At 37.5% G+C, this 23766-nt stretch overlaps 1 protein-coding gene across 4 annotated transcripts in view; it reads right to left on the bottom strand.

Annotated features, from left to right (window-relative positions):
- TRAK2 (trafficking kinesin protein 2) overlaps window positions 1–23751 on the bottom strand; it is a 33453-nt gene extending 9702 nt beyond the window's left edge. The window contains exons 1-10 of one of the 4 annotated variants that reach the window (XM_082763708.1): window positions 23637–23751; window positions 10910–11240; window positions 9764–9955; window positions 5683–5736; window positions 5068–5138; window positions 4329–4445; window positions 3902–4111; window positions 2015–2093; window positions 1376–1506; window positions 1103–1177 (exon numbers count right to left, since the gene is read on the bottom strand). In XM_082763708.1, coding sequence (XP_082619834.1) covers window positions 1103–1177; window positions 1376–1506; window positions 2015–2093; window positions 3902–4111; window positions 4329–4445; window positions 5068–5138; window positions 5683–5736; window positions 9764–9955; window positions 10910–10946 — 966 coding nt within the window. In that variant the 5' untranslated portion in view covers window positions 10947–11240; window positions 23637–23751. Of the gene's footprint in view, window positions 1–1102; window positions 1178–1375; window positions 1507–2014; window positions 2094–3901; window positions 4112–4328; window positions 4446–5067; window positions 5139–5682; window positions 5737–6890; window positions 7410–9763; window positions 9956–10909; window positions 11241–22327; window positions 22400–23636 lie in introns of those variants that run through there. The other 3 variants (XM_082763709.1, XM_082763710.1, XM_082763711.1) reach the window with 3 other exon arrangements.
- Between the last annotated feature and the right edge of the window lie 15 nt (window positions 23752–23766).

Genomic DNA, 23766 nt, shown 5'->3' with positions numbered 1-23766 from the left:
CCGCACATCACACACCAACATCTGGAATTGGAAGCAGTAACAGACAATGCTCAGCATATCACCCATACCAATTTTAATTGTGACACATATATACTCAAGAGTATAAAATTCAAAGTAAAACACATTGAAAAACTCTGCAAATTTTGATGCAAAAGTAGCAAAAGAGAATAATCCTTAAAGATCTAGTGAGCTACAGTATTGATATAAGCAGTAATATTCACATGAAAGCACTCCGTTTCTCATAACTACTACTAACAACAAAATTTACCTAGTTTGAACACCTTGTTTGCCTTTCAGACTCCCGTGAACTACAAAAATATTTGTGTAGACTTAACTAAACATAGTTATTCTTTTTCCCCTATCATTTGACTCCAACCACAATGAAAAATTAGAAGTTTTAAATAAATAAAAGTTCTTGCTGCTTTTATGTTGGTTTCAGCTGGGATAAAGTTAATATTCTTCTTAGTAGCTGGCGTGATGCTATGTTTTCTATTTAGGATGAGAATAACACTGATAACACGCTGATGTTACAGTTGTTGCAGAGCAGTGCTTACACTAAGTCAAAGACTTTTCAGCTTCTTGTGCTACCCAGCCGACAAGGAGGCTGGCTGTGCATGAGGAGCTGGGAGGGGACAGAACAGACAGTTGACCCAGAATAGTCAATGGGGTATTCTGTAACAAATGGCATTGTGCTGAACAATAAATATGAGGGAGTGTTGGCTGGCAGAGGGGTGTGCTGCTGCTTGGGGTCTGGCTGGACATTGGTCAGCTGGTGGTGAGCAATTGCACTGTCCACCACTTGCTTTGTATATTCTTTTATCATTATCATTATTATTATTTTCCCCTCCTTTTCTATCTTACTCAAGTTTTACCTCAATCTACAAGGTTTTTTCCCCCTTCTATTTTTTTTTTTTTTTTCCAATTCTCTTCCCCATCCCACTGGGGGAGTGTGGTGATGGGAGTGTTTGAACAAAATGCAGTGCTTAGCTGCCTGACAGGTTAAACCACAATAGTCATTTAGTTTTTTTTCTCTTGTACTCTCTTTACCTGCCCAACCATCCATCCATCCATTTATCCACCCACCCACAAAAGCCTTAAGTACCTCTACTGTCAGTTGTCTCTGAGCATCTTTGGAAGCTTGTAAGTGAAGTTTCAGCTCTTCCTTTTCAATCACATGCTGAAAGCACAAAAAAGCGCTAATTATTTTTTTAGCCAATTACCCTAAGGAAGGTGATCCTTGCCATTCTTTCATGAAACAGCCACTTTCTTGTGATATAACCCTTGATCTGCAAGTAATTTTTTACCCACTATAAGCATGCACATATGTACATGAATGGCGCAAACACACACACACACTCCATCAGCAGTCTCTTACTTCTTTGAGTTTATGCTGAAGATCAACAATCTGAGACAGAAGGGATGAGATCTCTTCCTGGTAGCGAACCAGCTCCTCACTCTTCTCTGACAACTCCTCTGTTATTCTGGAAATTTGAGCATTTGTTTGCCCTACAAAACATAAAAGCGACTTAAAGGAATGGAAAAGGAAACAGAAAGGGAAATGGAAACAACTCACTCCCCCCAACTAACTGTAACAAAAAATATCCTGCCCAAAACAAGATAGTTGGAGTTTCTTGTATACTTGACCTGAAAGGATAGCAAAGTCATAGTAAAGCCTGATTGGTTTTGCATAGAGGTGGGACTACATATTTAGAAACATAACCTTTAAGCAACTAAATATCTATCTTATTTATTTCTAAACAACAGAAAATCTTCCATCAGTGCTAACCAATTGAGTTAGAAAAATTATTCTCTAACAGTGCTAAATATTTATTTTTTAAAATACTGTAAATTAGCAAAAATATACCCTTTCATTGATAGCAGTTATTGTACCATATAGATTTACTATAGGACTGAAATTACTAAAGCTCATTTTTCAGGGATAACTAAGAGAAGGTTTAGGCACTAGATGTTCAAATACTGTTTTGTTGTTGTGAGAAACAGCTTGGATACTCACGGAGCTCTTTAACACAGTCACTGACTAGCTGCTGTTCCTTCTCTTCATATGTAATGGTTTCTGTCTTCAGCTGGCAAGCCTTCAAAAAAAAAGTTAGTGGTTTTCCAATTTCAGTTTATCCATACATATATTAATGTTACAAGTTTTTATTTTGGATATTGTTACAACTGAAGAATTTCCCTTCTCTTTCTAATTTCTATGCATCTCTCTGTCCTTACTAACCATTTTTTTCCACCATAGTCTGTTTCCCTGAATTGTATATGACTTTTGAATAACAGACATCCAACCACAGACATATGAGCAAAACCTTCTCTCTCTCATGCCCCTACTAAAAAAAAATATTCCAAAAATAAGTAATTTGGTAAGGAAATGTAAACCAACACAGTAATCAGAAGTAAGCAACTGAATTTGCTTTTGAGCTTCTTAAGGCAAAGAAGCTTTGAAAACTAAATTTTTAGCCAACTCCATGACAGTACTGAAAAGCTCTCAATAGAACAGCTTTTCCCCTTACTCCTCAACTGTTTTACTTAGACTGGAAATTTTCTGGGCCAGAGACTGTATCACAACAGGTCTAAACACCATCAATCATAGTAAATTCCCATCCCCATTTGGACTGTCAGGATAATTCCTGATATTAAACTTTGCACACATACATGTGCAAGTTCACAGGACTGCATTTGACTCACCCTAGTACTTAGTAATGGTGTTTGAAGATTGTCCAAACAAGCAGAAGTACAGCTACACAAGTGTAGATAAACACTTCTTTATAAAACACTGTTACACAAAAATAAAAACGTGCAAATACAGGCTCAACATGATTGAGGCTACTTCAAGTCAGTGAAGGTTATGTTATATCACAGAATGATAGCAGTCTCTTTTTAATTTCATTCTTTCCCCCACTCTGTAAAATAGATTGAATTCACCCCGGTCCACAAAATTCTGTAATCATATATGGGGTTAGGAGCATAATAAAATAAATCTGACCTTTCCCTCTTTCTTTTCTGTTCAGCACTACTGAACTATCCATTTGTTCCTAAGAGTTTTAGGGAGTATGTGCATCTCATTCTGAATACTTTGGAGATAAATCAAGAAGAATGTATCTTTTCATATTAGAGAATTCTACTTCTCACTGTATTGTTGTAACAAGCTCAAAAAACATCAATCACCCAGCTTCCTTACAAAGAACACCCAAACTTTCTTAAAAGGAAAAAACAAACAAACACTCTTAACTGATTTCTCCTTTTACAAATTCCACTTTGCACCTCCAAAGACGACACACTGTGCATCTGCAGATTCTAAATCTTGTAACCATTGGTTTCATGAGTTCTATAGCCATTTGTTTTGTCTAGCCATTTAGTCCCTATGCTTGTAAAAGAACACTTACCTATATTAATGTTTTATACATGAAAGAGACCAATTAAAATATGGAAACTAATACCATAGTCAGAACTTACTGAGTCTTTAAGAGGATTTGAATGGAAGCTTAATACTTAAGACTGAATATACATTGACAAAGGTGTACCATCAACTCAAAGTTCAAATTCACAAAAGACTGCTACTAATTGCAGTCAGGTTTACACCAGAACTGGTCACACAAACTTGAGGACCTGATGAGTCCAACTACTTTTGCTGGGTGCTCACATAGGTTCCCCTATTTCATCATATACCATAAAGGTATTGAGAAAGGAGTACTAGAGGACTCCGAAAATAATGAATAGCAGTAAAGGAAACAGAAAGATGTGGAGGAAAAGTGTTTGGATATGATTTGCATACAGTGAAACAAAATAGTTATATATTCTGAGAGAAGCCTAGATGCTGGATTCTTTTTAACAATCCCAATTTATCTCATATCCGGCATATAAGGTACACACTGTAAGGCAGCTATACCTTCGAACGGAGAGCAAGGTTCTCCTCTTCCAACTCCCTGAGTTTATCTTGCAAGATATCCAGCTGCAAAAGACCTTGTGATACACTGAAAGACTCATTGAAACGAAGTGGTGTAGAACAGCTGGAATCTGTTTCACTTTCCTCAGAAGCAATTGAAACAATACGAAGTAGGTCATCCTTCTTCGATAGTTCATGCTGCAGCTGGTTAACCTAGCACAAAAGAAGATCACCAGCTTGTCAATTCTTGGACCAAGAAAGCTGACTGAACTATGGTAATTAGGAGAATGATTTCTAAGTGTACTTATGTAGTTTGAAAGCAGCAATCAACTGTTTTCACAATGAAATAATATGTTTTTATTAATCCTCTTCTCATCATCATAAAAAGATGGGAAAAATTTAAAAAAAATAAATAAAAAAAATCACTCACTTGATCTAGAGTTTGTCCTAACTGCTCTTCTAGCGCTTCATTCTGTTCTGTCAACAGGCGGTTTCGCTTAAGCAGGGCTTGTCCAATTCGAGCTGCCAGTTCCAGGTCCCGGTCCTTCTGCTCATAAAAAGTGTACAAGTGTCTACTTTTAATCAGATAAAGTTTAAATACAGAGTAATTTTAGATTTTCATAGCTACTGATTAACGCAGCACTCTGAGATCGCTACACACTCTCAAACGGATTGCTTCTGCAACACTGATAAAACAATGATTAATGTTTCATCCTTTGGATCCAAAACACATCCATAACTATGCTTCTCTTCCAGTCATTCTCAGTAACAGGGGGAGGGCACCTAACCTGGGTACAGTACTGGTGAAGTTATATGGGCTCTATTGTGTCATTCCAAGAAGTCACATACACTTATGCCTATTGTCTTTCAAGTAACAGCTTCTCCAGAAACAGACTGCTTAATTGGAATAGTGATGAAAAGGTAAAAGTCAAGTGGCACTTAGAAAGCAGAAGAAATCTCCTTCTTTCTCATTGCATGCTAGCTCCTATGAGGTATCCATAGCATTGCTAAATTTTGTTTCTGAGGTGGTGCAAATGACTGGACAGCTTCTCATGACCCTTATGCAGCTCCTGAAGATAACTGAAGCAAAAATTCCAGGAGATGAATAATTTCCTCAAATATGTGCCCTCAAATGTATTAACACAATTACATTACAGAGATGAGCATACCTCAGCTAGCAGATGTTTGACCACGTCAGTGTCACTGTAGGTTTTCTGTTCCACATTATCTGTGCCTAAAACTGAGAAATAAAAAGCGTACTTACTGAAGTTGCTTAAGTACAAGAAGACTGCTTGGAAGGGAGAGAATTAAAACACAGAGGACATTGTTTATACAAGCTCAAATAGAACAACTAGCTGTGGAAACTAGCAGAGGCTATCAAAATGCATCTTAATTTCAGAAGTATGAAACAATGCTCATTTAAGAGATTGATCCAAAGTACTGAGTATTTACAGCTTTCAGCAATATTAGCTAGAAGTTGAGGTGCTTGCACATCCTTCACGTTTAGAAAAAGGAGAAGAATCTCTTTAGATCAACTTTTTGAATACAGATAAGCTATTATCATCCAGCCTTTTGGGGAGAGAGAGAAGTAATGTATATCCATATATAGCTGAAAACACCTGCAGATTTTGTTGAGAACAAGTAGTATTTCGAAAACAAGACCAAGTCAAGAAGAAACAAAGAGCAAAAAGAATTTGTGACAACTCTGAACAGAACTTGGACCTAAAGTATAAAACGCTGTCTTGAGAAGCAGGATATGCTAGTAAATAAGAAATCTGAATTACCTTGTGCAAATTTGTGAGATCCAGCAAAGGAGGAGGGAGGAAGTTCAAAAAGAGCTACAGTTACAGGAAAGGAAAGACAGGGAAGAAAGAATAAAAAGGAGAAAGAATTAAAATTCAAGGAAATAGTCTACTGGGTTTGGCTGGGATGGAATTAACTGTCCCCACAGCAGCCCATATAGTGTGGTGCTCTGCACTTGTAGCTAGAATAGCATGGACAGCAAGACTGTCTTCACACCCCGCCCAGTGACCTAAACAAACTAAAGAGTTTTTCCATACCATATGACAGCATGCTCAGCAATAAAAGCTGAGCAGAGGGGAGGAGGGGTGGAGGGGACAACTCTTGTTATGAAAGCATCTGTCTTCCTGAGCAACTACTACGTGTATTGAGGCCTTGCTTCTCAAGACATGGCAAAATATTGCTTGCTGACAGCAAGTAGAAAATAATTGTTTTCTCCCTTTCCTTCTGTGTGGCCTTAAATTTGCTATTTTTGCTTTATGGACTCAGGACCATGAAAGCAAAGAAAGCAGCAAGATAAGTTGAATAAATATGGAAGTATCTACTTCAATTGGAGACATAAGTTAACTTGCTTTGAAACTAATTCTATCATCTCTGCATTGTAAAATTATTATGAGATTATTATGGGATTTGGTCTAAATCTATTTCTGAGATTTTTCTGCCTTGTTGAAACCTGATTCATGCTCTGAGTATATAGTAGTATTGGTTCTGTTAGTTGCTGTTTTTTTTGTCTTTGTTTTTACTGAGGGCTGCTGATGTGGTTATGAGATAGAGAAGTGCTAAGCTGAAGTGCTCACTAACTTTATATATGCACATTTGTAAGCTATATACATGTATGTCCGTTATGTAGGTAATGCACACAGATAACCTTGCATAGCATAACACTAAGGCTACATGCTAGGAACAAAAATAAGTTGCATTTTAGTATAGAAGAAAACTTACACAGCCTTGAAAGACAGGAGAAAAGAAAGAACAATACAGAAGAATGAGGTTTACTGAACTGTTTTTCTAATAGCTTAACAGGGAAGAAAAATGAAACTAACAAATCAAACACTTTTTATCAAGTAGATTAGTAGGCATAAAAATAAAACACATGCTATTAAGGAGTGTTGAACTTAAAGCACTGCCATTTGCTAACTCTATTGCCAAGTGGTGCAAAAATAGAAAAACATCCTTACAAAATTTAAAGTACCTGTCTTTGCATTTTGGAGGTCAGTTTTACTGTGCCACTTTGACATTGTTTGCTGCGAGGGCACTCATCTTACTAATATTTTGAAAATTCACTGCCCAATAACTTTCAGCCTTTAGCAGGCAGAATATTATAGCCAGCTCTCCTGTGGTAAGTATTCCCACCAGATGATTTCAAGTGGAAGTTTCTATCCAGTGCTAAATTGGTTTAATAAAGATCTGTTAGTTACATACACAGTTACTCTGAAAGGGAGGTTCCTAAAAACACAAACAAGTATATCTGCTCTGGTAAATGAAATCTCAGAACTAACAATTTTGAAACTTAGCTCCATACAACTTTTGTAACTTTCTTACACTACAGAAAAAAAAATATACATAGTTGTTATAACTCTCTACTGTGAACATACATGTGCAATTTCTGCTTACTCACCTCGCCATGGGAAGGCTGCAAACAACTCTTCATTTTGGTTAATATTCTTGTTATGTTGTGCCATGTTCCTTTATTCACATATACAAAGTAGTTCTAAGGACAGATGTTTTGTAATTTGAGGTTTCTTATTCTACCAAAGTTGAAGGAGAAAATATTCTTCTACCTCACAGAAGACTAGGTGAGTGCCAGTAGGAGCTCACACTAAGTGGATTGCTAATTAGATCCACCTTCTAATAGGCAGCAGTAGCTATAAAAAGAGGAGGAGCAAGTGCAGCAAGTATTGTATTGCTATTTTCCCCCTAGATGTCAAATACAACTTGACTCAAATCATAAGTTCACCATTCTTTACAGCAAAAGTTGCACAAAAATTTCCATTTGTATATAGAGGGAGAGATACATAAAATCCCCAAGTTATGCTTCACAACTATGATTATCACATTTATTCCCAATTCCAGTCACTACTAAGACAGACACAAACTTCAGCTAACAAGCTATTTAGCAGTGACTATAACTAAATACTAATTTGTATTTCTATCTGTCTGGGACCTTCCTGTAAATTCTCCTGTAAATTACTAGGCTCAGATGATAACAGTTACATTCCTTCTCTTTGTCTAGACAATTTCTAGGGGAAACAAAAAAAACATATTTCTCTTGAATTTATATGAATCAACAGTTACAACAGCTTTGACAGAGTTATACCTAACAGTGATCTTTTTAATTAACGTGATGAATTTCACATCCAAGTTGGGTAGCCAAATTTTAATCTCACATATGTTATGTGAGATTATGCATCTATGCATATGCATCTATGTTATCCCAAAATTCTAAGACAGACTTATTCTAAAGATTCACTTTTGGACAGAAATTTAAAATGATAGTTGCAGTGCATTTTTGTGAATATTAAAAAAAAAAAAAAGGAAACTGTTCAAAAAAAAACCAAAAACATAAACAGACAAACAAACAAAAAAACAACTCTCACAAGCAGATCACTTTTTTATTTTCACAGTAGAAAATCCTGTAATTGCAAAGAACTTCTTTCTGGGTGAAAGAGGAAAACACCTGTTTTTGTAGTATTTTGACAGCCTTATGACTTAATCATGACTTAAAACCCCTGCCACCTCTCACTGCTTGGAAATGCAAGCTCACACTGACTTAAGTGTCTTCTCTTGGAGCAATGTGCTTCATTACACTGGAACTGCAGGCACTGACCAGAGACACATTTGATATAAAGTTGCTATCAGCACTGACAGACTTTGATCCCAACTCTTTCTAATTAAAGCTTAGAGATAAGTACACACCCCACTGACTACACACAATCATTTCAATTGAACTATAAAAGTGGTCGCTCAATATAAAATTATTTGTTTACAATATTATTGTCAGAAACAGACCAAGCAATAATCATTAAGTGGCTTTCAAAATGCTTTCCACAATTAAAAAAAAAAAATTAAGCATCCAAGTTTAATCAATAACAAGCTTGCTTTAAATCAGGGATTGCTGCATGTGTAAAAGGTAATATGTTACTTTTACTTAATCATTTGCTATACACCCTGGGTGGAGGCTGAAAATACAAACAACAAAAAATCCCTGTGCAGAGGTGACACATACGTCAAAGAGGCATTCATTACAGAGAAATAGTAAGTTGAACTTAAATACCAAGTTAACTCTCCCAAGTGGTTCCTTCCAATATAGGGAGTAAACAGGACGTAGCCATTTCTCTAAACTGTTTACAACATTCCCCTCTTTTCACATGAAAACACTTGAAATTACAGGCAAATTACTGTTTAGTTCTTTCTGGCAACCTTTATATATGTTTAAAATCAAATGGTATAGAAGGTTTCTTCACATGATATGATGCTGTTCAATTTCATCTTAATGATCTGCTATCTTTAAGGATTGCTGTAATCACAACTGACTGGCAGCAAAAAGTTACTTAGTATTTTCAGAACCTGAAGGCAGTGATCAACATCCACATAGTACCCACCTGCCCAACATTCACAGATTTGTATCTCCAGAAGAAACAATTAATAGCATTTCCAAAGCAACATTGACACACAACATCAGAACAAATACCATCAAAAGAACCATAGCATTCTTAACGTTCCTGAAAACAGAACTGCTGCATACTCCATATCTCTCGTATCACATCTAATCTAACACAATTCTAGGTTCCTTCCTCTTTTTCACTACCAGATGTTTCTACTCTTATTTCTAAGTGAAATCTAATGATTAGGCAGGCAGCCATGGGACATGCTAGCTCAGCTCTTAGAATGACAGAGCTGAACAACAAGCACTTCCTCTGTACTCAGCTTTTCATTCCACCTCTGCAAAAATGTACAGATTTGAACATTACACTTAAACATTAACCAGTTTATATTTACATTTTGCTCTTCAATAAATCTCAATGTCAAAAAAAAAAAATAATTCTTAGGCCCAGGTATACTCACTCATGTAACGGAAGGTCTCCTCATCATGAACTGGAGAAGAGATTTTGGGAAGACAGCCATGGCAGTTGGACTGAATCCAGTCTTGATTTTCATACAGATACAGAGAGTCCACTCGTAACTTGTAATCTGGCAACTGTTCTTCTAGCATGCTCACCAATTCTACCTCAGGGAGGTCCTCAGTGGAGCAGACATCTAAAAGTAAGTAAATGCCACTAACACTACATTACAGGACATTGAATATGCCATATATTTATTATATGGTACAGTAGTATAGATTCTACATACTATAGAATACTTTCATAAACCTTCAGTAGGTTTGAAAAAATTCTTCTGTACTGGACAAATTACCAGAAAACTGATTGATATTGTGGCATTTGCAAATTCCTCATCCCCAAGTGATTCCATAACTTTCTGCAAAGCTGTTCTATCCATGGCTCCGTCTGACTTCTTAAATACAGTGCATTTAATGAGCTTCAATTTGTATCTTTCCCTGCTTATTGAACTAAAACACAAACCTACATTTTCGCAGCAGATGATTTTGTAAGGTTTCATTGGCTTTAGCATAGTTACAGTTCTGTTTCCTGAAGGAAATTCACATACTTCTTTTTCTTCTGTTTATCATTTTGTTTGGTAATTGACATAGGCTTGAATAAAGTAAATAGAAATATCAATGGAATACTGCCTTAAAATCAGACAACTTAAATACAAAACTCTATTATCATCCATATGGAATCATGCTTTATGTGAACACGGTACCCAAACTTCTAAACAGTAAAATTAAGCTCTTCCTGTTTTTCCCCCTTATTCTCTTTGAGATTGTTGCAAAAAAGGAACAACAAAAAAGTTGCTGAAGTACTGCACATCAAAGGTATACAATGATTATCTTTTGAACATGTCCACCAAAGATGAAGACTGTCTTCAGTAACTTTCAGTGGAAGATATGTCAACATTGATAATTAACACTGAATCAAAAACATCTTACAATGGAAACTGATTTAACAAGCTAGTTAAAGGACTCACCGTTTTTGTTGATTTGCAATATCAGATAAGTAATACAAGGAAAATCAAATTCAAGGCAGTTTTCAGGTTGGTGTTATTTAAAATATTAGATACATTCAGGACTTGTAACAGATTTCTCCAACTTACCAGAGATGCTCTCCAAGACCCTGTGATCAAAATTCATGAGTCTTTTCTTCACAGTTCACTTCTTTAGAAATAACATTCTGTAGTCAGATTGTGCACTGTCCCCTTATTGCTTTGCTGGGAAGATGGCTTTGATTTCCAGTATAAGGGCCAGCCATCAAGCTACCAAGATGCTAACAAGTCTGGCATCAACTCACTTCTGTACATGGATTTGTACTCCAGATCTATTGCTGTCTTAGGACACGCTCATTCCTTTCATCTGACTTACTACTCAGCAGAAATATCTATAGGATATCTCATATAAGCTTCACAAACTTCTCAGCTCAGCCATCACCTAGAAATAAAAGAAGAAGAACACCAGAGCTTAACAGATTTCACGCTTTCAAATGAGATCAGTTGATTAACATGACCTCTTTTCTTTCAGACTGAGTTTCCTCCCTGTACAACCACTTAACCTCCCAAAATAAAAATAAATTAAAAGATTAAAAAAAAAAAAAAATCCTTAGTCTAAACATTACATTATATATTAAAAGTGTCATTAAAAATGTGCCTTTTCCCTGCAAACGTGACATCTCACCTTCACCACTGACTTTGTCAATTACTGTTTGTTTATACCATTCCTCCTCTTCCACATAATATTTAGTATACGACAAGCTCATTCACTGTAATGAGGCACTTTCCTTCAACACTGAAGGACAGCAGCTTCAACTAAAGACAAATTTTTGTTCAGGCTACTAAGTGCATTTAAAGCAATGGGTTTTAAAGGCAGGATTTCAAAAACATCATTCTGAACATTAAATTGGCATAAAGAAATTTTATTGGACTGCTGTCTTCAATCTCTTCCACTTTAGAAGTCCACTAACTAAGATTTGGATCTATCAGAAATCTACAATTTTATTACAGACTGATGATCTTCCATGTAAAATCTAAGAGTAATCCTAGACAAAAAAAAAATAAAAACGCAAGAGAACAAGGTGTCATTTTTCCTCTTCTACATTCACTAAACATGTGATTCTCTTTAAAGCTTACATTAATTTCAAATTTGCTCTCAAGAGTTTCCCCAAGCACAAACACAAATTTGTCTTGTTGTCTGCAGGAATCTTTCATTTGACACGCTCAGAACAGACAGAGCTTTTTAAAGAAAGCCAAGAGCCTGCCAGCTTATCTGCTTGTACAGTTTAGCAGATCAAGAAAGAATTTTCTTCCATTAAAGTCAGCTTATACTTATGAACAATACCTTCTTCCTTTGTATTTTATTTACCTGTTTTAATTATTATCTATATTAGGTACTTACTAAGAACTGTAGGACTGAGATTTCAGAAACATTTGTTATTTGAAAGTTAATTTGTTATGGGACTTTGATTCTTAGTGATGTAAGACCATTTATTCAATTTTTATATTGAGACTCCTCTTGCATTATATTATGTATTTCTGTCAATGATCCCCAGGTCCTTTTCTGCAAAGCTGCTATCCAGACTGTTAGCCCCCCGCATGTACTGGTACACAAGTTTATTCATCCGCAGGTGCATGCAGGACTTTGCATGCAGGACTTTGGCATAAAATGCCAAAATCTGAAACGCAAGACATCCTGACTGAACTGAATAAGCACTTTTTTTTGTTTGTTTTGTTTTGTTTTTTAAACCATGACAGTGACTGAGCACTGGAAAAGGTTGCCCAGATAGGTTGTGGAATCTCCACCTTTGGAGACATTCAAAAGCCACCTGGAGATGGTCCTGGGCAGGCAGCTCTATGTAGCTCCACTTAAACAAGATTTATTTCTCAGTTAAACAAGTACTTAAAAGGAAAAAGCCTCACAGCAGTTCTTACTGTGTTTGTGATGTAAACCACATTTGACATAAGGAAAAAACACCTCACAAGGCAAGGTGGTTTGGGTCTATTTTTTTCCATTAGACATGCCAAGATTACATTCCTTACTTTGCAAGTGTGGTATTGAGGGACTTCAATACCACAGTATTAAATGTTGATCAGAAGGAAGAACAAAAATTTAAGAGACACAACTGTTTAACAAGCAGTTAGATAGGCCTTACTAAATAAACTGCATAAAAATGCAAAATTACTGTTTCTTTTGGTTATTCAAACTTTAATCTCAAGACTGTTATGCTGTTGTATGAACTACGGTTATGACCTCTACCCTAAACCATATTCAAAAGCTGTCAATTAAACAAATCCAAACCACATTAAAGGAAGAAAGATAGCACAGTTACAAGACAATGCAGCATTATACGAGTTGTGACTAGTCAGAGCCTGAGGCTGGTGATAAACATTTGCAATGACAATCCTGCCCCACAGATGAGATATGTCAACATCCATAGATATGGTTTCCACCTACATTACATTTGTAGTGTTACTAATGTATAAAGTGCAATTACAAAAGGAATTAATTAAAAGCAGTACAAAGAGATGGAAGGCATCCCACAAAATAATCACCACAGGACACACAAAATCAGTTCTATTTCTAGGCAGAAGTCTTCATGCAGCACAGAAGCTACAATTCTACAGTAAATACCTTAATCCTATACTCATTTTGCACAGAAATCTCATGGAAGTATTGTAACACCAGAGTTGTCTGTGTCTGATACGCCCCAAGCATGGGGCTGTGCCACCTACCAGTAGTAACTACGCCATTTAAGCATCAAAGCAGCAAACTTTTGATAAAAATTATTAGAGTCCAGAGCTTATTTTATTGTTCATTATTAGTGACTGTAATCTCCAAACTTAAGGAAGTCCTGTCTGGACTAAAAGATCTAATTACTTATTTAATAAATAACTGTAAGTATTCTATACAAGTCAACCCTGATTAATATTCCAGACACCTGAAAGTGAGGAAATTTGTAACTAATGCCTGATTTTTCTTGCTTTTTTCTACCTCACAAAGTTTCTTCTCTTGTCCAATTTTAAAAACATTTAAAAGGCAGAATCCTTCTTTTAATCTGTCACTTCTGCAGCTTTCCAGGAAGCCAGGGGAAATCAGAGGAATGGATCAACATGAGCACAATATTTCTTATCTATTGACACTCAAGCTTTTATCGATTTTGTCTACTTTAAATAGTCATATGACTTGAAACAGATTTACCTGAGAATTTGAAGACTGTCATTAGCAAAGACATTATCTCTGCATTTAAGTGACATCAGAAATGATGGAGACTACTGAGACACAAGTGGCTGAAATACTTGGAAGTTTCCAAGTGCACGTTTATAAGGCCAAAATTCCAAGCAGCAAAAAAAAACCAGGCTTATCTACTGTCTGTGCTTAGACTAACTTTCCAAAATGATGAATCAATGGCAAAATTTATGAAGCTGAAAATTCCTGTTCTACTTGATGAAAGTTACTATTCTTGCATACTTGCAATAAATGCAAGTATTTCTCTAAAATAATATAAAAATATTATTTTCAGTAATAGTAAGGACATAAGGAATGGCTGCTTTTGCATTAAGATTTCATTAAGTTTTATTTTAATCTATGCAAGTAGTGTAAACTCAAACAAAAAAAAAAAAGGTCATAACCAATTTGTGCTATATATAGTGAAGTTACTATCTATGTGTAAGACACAGTTCATATACGGTGCAAGTGTTTTGTAAAATAAAACAGAATTAGCCATCCATATTCTACAGGTATAGTCATAGGTACAAGCTGTGGGAATAGAAATGTTGTTTTTGCAGAGTTACATTGTTTAGAAGGAGGGAATGTGGTACTGAGATATGCTTACAGTGATAAGAAAGTTTAGCAGGCAACCTTGTAAAATGCAGACAACCAGACTCCTTAGGACAATTAGGTGAAAATCATGGTATCAATTCAAGTCAGATAAGTGAAGAAACATTACCACTTCAAGCAGTAAAAATGTCAAAAGAAATTTGAAAGTTAACAGGCCGGCAACTGAAGGCCATGCATTGTTTGTGAAGCATCAGATAGATTGTGAACCTGGATTACCCACTCAGTGGGGAAACAGAGGGTCCTGTCATCAAAAAGTATATAAACTGTGTTTTGGAACCAGTTAGTGCGCTCTTCTGCTTGTGGGGTGCCCGCCATTGCAATCGCGAATAAATTACTACTTCACTGAGATCCTCGCCTGAGCCTAAGTTATTGGCTGCGGAGTGTTTCTCACAAAGCTGATGAAAATTTTCACATGCGGACTTACAACTTCTCCTAAATAAGCAAACTAGAAATAATATGAAAGTATGCAGTCTTACTCTGATATTTTATCAGCTACTATTTTCAACATTTCCTATAGTCTTACTGTCACATTTACTTATATGTGTATTTATAACTGGTCTGCCTTGAGTTTCAAAGTTTTCTTAAGTGTCACAGAAGAAATTTAATCTAGTACAGCAATACATTTCACAAACTGTATTCTAAAAATTATTTCCATTTTATAACCACGTGACAGTGGATGATATTAATTCAAGTAAATGTTTTATTTATATTTGGTTAACCACATTACAAAATACTTCCTCTGCATTTTTTTAAACCAAAACCTCGATAGTCTATAAAGAAAACAAACAAAAAAATGCTATACCATGTGTACTATGGTTATTTTTTTGTAACTGTTTAAGTTTGTTATTTTGCACGACGTGCACTTAGTTTTTATAGATCCATACAGCCAGGATGATTTTATAATAAAAAGAATCACTGTGGAGTAATATGATATTTAATATGACACAGTTTCTTTACAACTATGATTTAATCTTCAAGTTTTAATAATTTTAAAATTGACATCACTTCCTCACAAGACTGGAACTAATCTCTCTTTTAAATAATCCAAAGCAGAAACAGCATTTATTGCTGGTCAGTATCTGTTAAGCCAATGGGGGGGAAATAAATAATCTGGGTGAAAGTTACTAGAGCACCAGGCAAATATCAAGTTATTAGCTTGAAAGGACAACTTCATTTGTAAAATTCTTGAGCAGCCTGCCAGATAAGCAAGCACCATAAAAGTTAACGCTGTCTCTTTCAAAGCTTCTCATGGTTATTCCAGTGTGCCATGGGGCAACTTCTCCAGATATTCGACAAGCTTACGCCCTGTGCAGTACCTCCCTGAAGGGGACTCCATGACCCTTTTACTCTGCAGCACTGCAGTTATAGAACAATTCCCTGAGCAAAGCTTCCATCTGCAAGTTATAACTATACCTAAATACATATGGACAACATCCACAAAATTTACAACATGGCTTTAAAATACATAAGCCAACTATAAAATGATGGTTTAGAAATTCAAGGTAGTAAAATCATTCAAAAAGGTATGCCCAAAACAGAAGGCAGAGACTTTCTCAGCAATTGTCTTCCTCTTAATAACTACATATATATAGGTATTTAAAGAAAGAAAAATCACATGCACTTTGGAAAAAGCAGACAGTGAATACAGAAAAATGTAACATAATTTAGGTCCGATATTTATACTAGCAAAAGAAAAAGATTAAAAGATTAAACTTTAAATGTGTTTGCTTACGTTGGAACACCACATTTAAACTATGCCTGACATTCAGAAGCTGAATCAGGAACTAAATGTCAGGTGTGGCATCTACTAAAAGCAGAACACAAATGAAAATAACTTGAAAACTGTCTTTGAGTACAGAAACTAAATGAAAGGTGAAAAACTAAACAAGATAGCTTATTTAAACTGAAAAATATATGAAAGGGTAAGAAAGAAAGTTGTTAATTAGGGAAATAACAGCTAAAGGATTGAAAAGTTATTTATAACTTGACCATTACTTTTTATGTTGTCATGATATTTGATATTTTGCAAGAGAACAGAGTGCAAAACACAAACAACACTGAGCTTTTGAAAAAAACAGAAGCTTACATTATCCTACTTTAAGTGATCTATGCAGTTCTTCCTGCTTTGTTCAATTTGTCCACCAGAGGCTCAAAAGAGTTACTGGTATCAGACGCACTGAAGAACACGCTTCTTGTTCAGCATACATTGTTGTCTGAATTAAACAGACTTTTTTTGTTGTTGTTAAAATTTGAAAATTAATTATCTCAAAAGCAGAAGTTTGTGCAGCATGCAAAAACAGCTCCACTGTCATCTTTTGCATTCTGTATAGCAATTGCAGAACAAAACTTTAACCACTATAATAATTTTCTGATATCACCTGCCCTTCCGGGCAATTTATCATTAAAAGAACTTCTTTGATAGATTTGGTATAGCCTCTGGCTCCAGTAATGCATGTTTTCTTGCTGAAGCTTTCTTTGATTAAATATTTTTAGTTTTGAGTAAGCGCTTCTCTGCATATTTTATGATCTTTATTATATAACCACACAAAACTCGTAATACAGAGGATTAATTTAGTTGGCACACACAAGTCTTTATTAGAATGTCAGAATTACAGTCAACTGTAAATGCCAGGCTATTTTCCCTTTATAAAAAAGGAATAAAGCTTTCAGTCTCCTACATTAACAGGAAAGATATTCAGAGACATTACTGATGAAGTAAAAGACAGCACCTCCATGTTCTTCCTTACTTTGCTGTACAAGAAAGCCCTAAAATTTCTTCCCTCCTCACTGTTCCCTCTTTCACAACCACATGTTCTCTTATTAAACAATGAACTGAAAAGAAATGCCAAGGACTGGTATCATACTGTTGTCAAGAGCAGAGCATATGAGTGCAACCACAGTGCACAAAAATGTTTTCTCCTGACAGGAGATTTGATTAATTTTTCCTTCAATACGTCAAAATATCTCAACCAAGATCAACTTGCAAAAGCAAGACTGTGGGATGTCTTAGAAAAGTTTAAATAATGTTGTAAAATGTTACAAATGATTAAGTCTTCTCTTTGTAACTGCCATTTTAAACAATTCAAGATGGATGCAAAAATGCCAGTTGTGCCACCTTATTTCAGAAAATAAATCAGAAGACTTCCTGAAAATAGAAAGAACTGAAAGCTGAGATGAGTTGCTTTTACGATTGGAAACACTAGACAAACAAATGTATGTGTTCATTTCTTCATGCATAAAAACTTAAAAACATATTCAAAATATGTCATCTATTTTGACATCATCCAAACTGAAATATAATCTCCATCCTTTACTGGATGCGGGGGGAAACTTAGTTACAAGAGATGAGGAAAAGGCGGAGGTGCTCAATGCCTTCTTTGCCTCAGTCTTTAGCGGCAATACCGGATGTTCTCTGGATACTCAGTACCCTGATCTGGTGGAAGGGGATGGGGAGCAGGATGTGGCCCTCACTATCCATGAAGAACTGGTTGGTGACCTGCTACGGCACTTGGATGTGCACAAGTCGATGCGGCCGGATGGGATCCACCCAAGGGTACTGAGGGAACTGGCAGAGGAGCTGGCCAAGCCACTGTCCATCATTTATCAGCAGTCCTGGAGATCGGGGGAGGTCCCAGTTGACTGGCGGCTAGCAAATGTGACGCCCATCTACAAGAAGAGCCAGAGGGCAGACCCGGGAAACTACAGGCCTGTCAGTTTGACCTCAGTGCCAGGGAAGCTCATGGAGCAGATCCTCCTGAGAGTCGTCACGCAGCACTTGCAGGGCAAGCAGGCGATCAGGCCTAGTCAGCATGGGTTTATGAAAGGCAGATCCTGCTTGACGAACCTGATCTCCTTCTATGACAAAGTGACGCGCTGGGTGGATGAGGGAAAGGCCGTGGATGTGGTCTACCTTGACTTCTGCAAGGCTTTTGACACCGTCTCCCACAGCATTCTCCTCAAGAAACTGGCTGCTCTTGGCTTGGACTGGCGCACGCTTCGTTGGGTTAGAAACTGGCTGGATAGCCGGGCCCAAAGAGTTGTGGTGAATGGAGCCAAGTCCAGTTGGAGGCCAGTCACTAGTGGCGTCCCCCAGGGCTCGGTGCTGGGGCCGGTCCTCTTTAATATCTTCATTGATGATCTGGATGAGGGCATTGAGTGCACCCTCAGTAAGTTTGCAGATGACACCAAGTTAGGTGCGTGTGTCAATCTGCTTGAGGGTAGGAAAGCTCTGCAGGAGTATCTGGATAGGCTGCACCGATGGGCTGAGGTCAACTGCATGAAGTTCAACAAGGCCAAGTGCCGGGTCCTGCACCTGGGGCGCAATAACCCCAAGCAGAGCTACAGGCTGGGAGAGGAATGGTTGGAGAGCTGCCAGGCAGAGAAGGACCTGGGAGTGATGGCGGATAGTCGGCTGAATATGAGCCAGCAGTGTGCTCAGGTGGCCAAGAAGGCCAACGGCATCCTGGCTTGTATCAGGAACAGTGTGACCAGCAGGGCTAGGGAGGTGATCGTCCCCCTGTACTCAGCTCTGGTGAGGCCGCACCTCGAGTACTGTGTTCAGTTTTGGGCCCCTCGCTACAAGAAGGACATCGAGGTGCTTGAGCGGGTGCAGAGAAGGGCGATGAAGCTGGTGAGGGGCCTGGAGAACAAGTCCTACGAGGAGCGGCTGAGGGAGCTGGGCTTGTTCAGTCTGGAGAAGAGGAGGCTCAGGGGCGACCTTATCGCTCTCTATAGGTACCTCAAGGGAGGCTGTAGCGAGGTGGGGGTTGGTCTGTTCTCCCACGTGCCTGGTGACAGGACGAGGGGGAATGGGCTTAAGTTGAGCCAGGGGAGTTTTAGGTTGGATGTTAGGAAGAACTTCTTTACTGAAAGGGTTGTGAGGCATTGGAACAGGCTGCCCAGGGAAGTGGTGGAGTCACCATCCCTGGAAGTCTTCAAAAGACGTTTAGATGTAGAGCTTAGGGATATGGTTTAGTGGGGACTGTTTGTGTTAGGCCAGAGGTTGGATTCGATGATCTTGAGATCTCTTCCAACCTAGAAATTCTGTGATAAATATACTGTTATTTGCTCTGTTTTCCATTTGAGAGTAATTGACTCTTCACCAGCACTTGGAAAGACTAAACTAGATTTGTTCTGTGCAATTGTAGGATACGAGACAGCAGGCCACACCTAACACAAATAAAATTTCAACAATTCTAAGATTCTAAATTAATTTTCCAAAAGGAAGCCAAATGAATGAGACAATTATTCTAGAATTCTGAATTTTACTGCTAGTTTAATATATAATATAAAAACAATTTTATCAAGTCATTAAACACACTACTTTTTATTATTACAATTGAAATGTTGTCAAGTCTGCTAGTAACAAGAAAAATATTTTGCATTTCAAGGTTAATGAAACAGTTCTATTCTTATAGCAAACATGTCCATGCTGAATTGCTGCCAAAACATTCCTGGGACTACTGCTCAGAGGCAGAGAACAAATCCTCTAACAGTACATAGCAGGAGATGGAAATCAAAGTAACTTATACTGAAAAACAAGTCTGTATGAACTTCTTCTATCACAATTAACACTTGCTGCATTCCTAACACCAATGTTGCTTTCAGCCATTACCTGAAAGAATTACAGAAACCTAGTAAGTGTTTGATTTTCCTCTCATGTAAGGAAAAAAAAATCCTTTTAAAGACTAAGCAAAGACAATCCTAACAACATACTACTAAATAACCATAAGCAAACCTTAACTATACACAGTTATAACATCAAGAAACTGATATATGAAAAGAACTGTAAGAAAACAGAACAAAAATAGAACCCCGTGCACGTCCTGGATTTCTTTGAATTTGTGGTGTGGGTAAGGGTTCAGAAGGAAAGCTGGAGAACACATCTTGGAAAATGGCGAATATCAAGAGGGTCACAAAGCTGGCCCCAACAGTTCTCTCAGGCTTTTCATCCAGACTTAAGCCAAGACAGATTCACTTTAACTGTATGAAGTTCAACAAGGCCAAGTGCCAGGTCCTGCACCTGGGGTACAACAACCCCAAACAGTGCTACAGGCTGGGTGATGAGTGGTTGGAAAGCTGCCTGGCAGAGAAGGACCTGGGAGTATTGGTTGATAGGCGGCTGAATATGAGCCAGCCTATAGGCCATAGGTCACAGGTTAGACTCAGTGATCTTGGAGGTCTCTTCCAACCTAAATGATTCTGTGACTTTTTCTCCTTGTCAGTCATTTGCAATAATATGTGTATTACCATTAGGTGAGAAAAACAAACAAACAAACAAAAAATAAGTACAGGTATATAAGCTTTATGTATACGTGTACATGTACGCTGCTGCATATGATAGTTTGATAGCAAGGTCTTTGGCAAGTCCTCCATGCTTGGAAGTTGTCTATATCACCCTTACCACACAATGTAAAAATAACATATCCTTAAGAGAATTCTGTCTTCAACTGAAATGATGAATGCTACCCACATGAAATACCCATGTCAAGTTTTAATTACTACTTCTTTTCCATAAATGCACAATCAAAACATTACTACGCATATACGTTTATCTCTTGCAGGTAGATTTTATTTCTTCTTTTAGTTACTTTTTTTTTTTTAAAGAAAAAAAGAACTGTCATGAATCCAGTATTTGTTGATTAGGGAGTATAAAAATGTGATATACACTCATGAGGCAAAGTGCTGTGCTAGTATTTCATTAAAAATTTGTTAGAGGTTCTTCAAAAATTTAATCTTTTTGTCTATAAAGTATACTTATATACTTCAAAAGAGCGTAACGTTTTCCACTAAAATCACTAACGTTTTCAGGCTGATGCACAGCTGAATTCAGTCAAAAAAGTGATTTAAAGTTCTTAATATATACCCCAGCTAGTGCTCAGCATTTTAACAGTTACAATACTGTATTTATTAAAATAAACCAGACTGATCTATAAGACCCAGTCACCAGAGTACTGCTAGTAATCCAACCAGATAAAAGGATCTGTCATCTCTTTTGTAAACGTCTTCATGAAAATGTCATTTTTTTATCTTCTTGGAAAACTATTAACAAATCACGTTTATCCCTCCTAAAATATTGCCTTTCAACTGCACAATATTCACCACAGCAAGGCCCCTATTATATTAGGTGTAAAATATCAACAGAAATGCCTGTGATTTTCCAGCACTCTACTCCTTAAGTTATATTTTCAAACACTCATAGAAATTTGATAAACTGATACAGTTTATCAAATTTCTATAATGAGTAAGTATTTGAAAATATATGTGATTCTGTGTGTGAGTTCTAACAGAGGACACCATCACTAAAGAGCTGTCAAATTTCAGGTATTAGTAATTCATTGTTTTCATATTGCCTGCTATATTAGAAGCAAAATTAAAAGCAAGCAAGCAAACAAAAAAAAAAAAGTATGCACACTTTCAGTACAAGAATGAGGTAAACAACCTACTTAACTTCCCTGAAATGTATACATACCAACAGCAAGAAAGCAGAGATTCAAAGCAAAGGCAATGTAGTCAAGAAACACAGTAGTAGAAATAAATATTGAGCACACTTATCTGATTGAAAAGCATTATTTACTAGCTGTCTACAGTTAATTTCCTTTATGTTTCCTGAAGTCTTTAGAACCAGTGTACCTCCAAACATACAAGATGATGTCTGGCTGTACCAATATGAACAGAGTGCCAAATACCTTCACATCTAAGGTATCACATCATCCCCTGTCTGTGCATCCAGTCAGGTAGTCTTAGTTGTGGACAAGAACTGGAAAGATGGAAAAAAAGACTAACAGGCTCTCCTTTAGACAATGGAATTAATGAGATCCAGCTTTCCATACATCTGTTCTACTTTTTTCCTTCCTTCTTCTGGCAAAATAAATTAAATTCTAGTTATACTATGACTAGTGGTGAAAATATATGAACAGAAAATAACAGATGAACTTCAGTATTTCCTACATAACATTCTTAGCAGCCAAGCATAAGTAATTAAATAAAATCTGCTAGTTGCAGGCTTTAGTGAATGGTTGCACCAAGGACCAAAATCTTAAGAAGTCAACAGATTTTTACTTGGAAATACACCTTTATATAAGAAAAACAAGTATATGAAAGCTAACCTGCTATGCTACCTTATAACACGTTGCGTCAAAAGTTATTTCCTAGTAGAGGAGGTATTTGCATTGCATTCTCACAATCCGTCAACAGTATCTCTGACAGAACAAATATGTTTTCAACAGCCTGTAGATAGATTCCTTTAAAAATAAATAAATAAATACAAGGTTGCAACTCCATATAGCACTTTGTCACTAGGGTGGCTGACAGGAAAAAAGCTATTATTACAGTTTACTCAGAAGATCAGAATGCAACACCACAATTAAAAAGTTTATGGAAGCCAAAATTTCCTTGCCCTCAAAACCATACGTATGATGAACCACAATTAAAATTTCATCAAGCTTTACATGAACTTCCAAGCAGAGCCCACATGATCTGGAGTCCATATTTTCATAACACAGAAAACTAGAAAGCATGCTGAAGGTCATACCATCTGCCATACCAGCAGTCACAGCCATCACTAACAAGGGTCTAGCACCTGACTGTAGTCTAAGTATATATATTGAACGGATAAAGCTTTAACTTAATGCATATCTACATTACCACCCAAAAACAAACAAAACAAAACATTTCTGCCAATTGCAACACAGGAAAGGATGAGGAATTCTTTGTTTGCCTTCCCTCCCCGGGAGGATACGCCACACGCGACAGCAGGGCTCGCCCGGAACCACAAGGCCAGGCAAGCGGGGACCCAGCCCCATGCTCTCAGCGCACGCCCAGCCGCGACGCGCCCGCCCGCAGCGCCCCGTGCCTGCGGCGGTACCGCCGCTCAGCGGGGGACGGCCCCAAGGGACAAGGGAGAGAGAACGCGGCCCCAAAGAGGTTAACACGCAGGGCAGAGAGAGGGGAGCAGGACAACAGTGCCACCCGAGCTCAGCGCCGAGGACACCTTACCCGCCCCGAGCCTGCTGCAGCGCTCCACCTCCCTACCCTCGACACCCGAGGTCGACGGGGATCCACGCGTCAGCCTGGACGTAATCAGCCGCCGGCTGAGGCAGGGCGGTGCTGGCTTCCGCCCTCTGCG

Source organism: Aythya marila, assembly GCF_965140915.1.
Source record: "Aythya marila genome assembly, chromosome: 6".
In the NCBI taxonomy this organism is placed as follows: Eukaryota; Metazoa; Chordata; class Aves; order Anseriformes; family Anatidae; genus Aythya; species Aythya marila.
The sequence above is the reverse complement of the archived record's forward strand: the minus strand, read 5'-3'. Positions and strand labels throughout refer to the sequence as shown.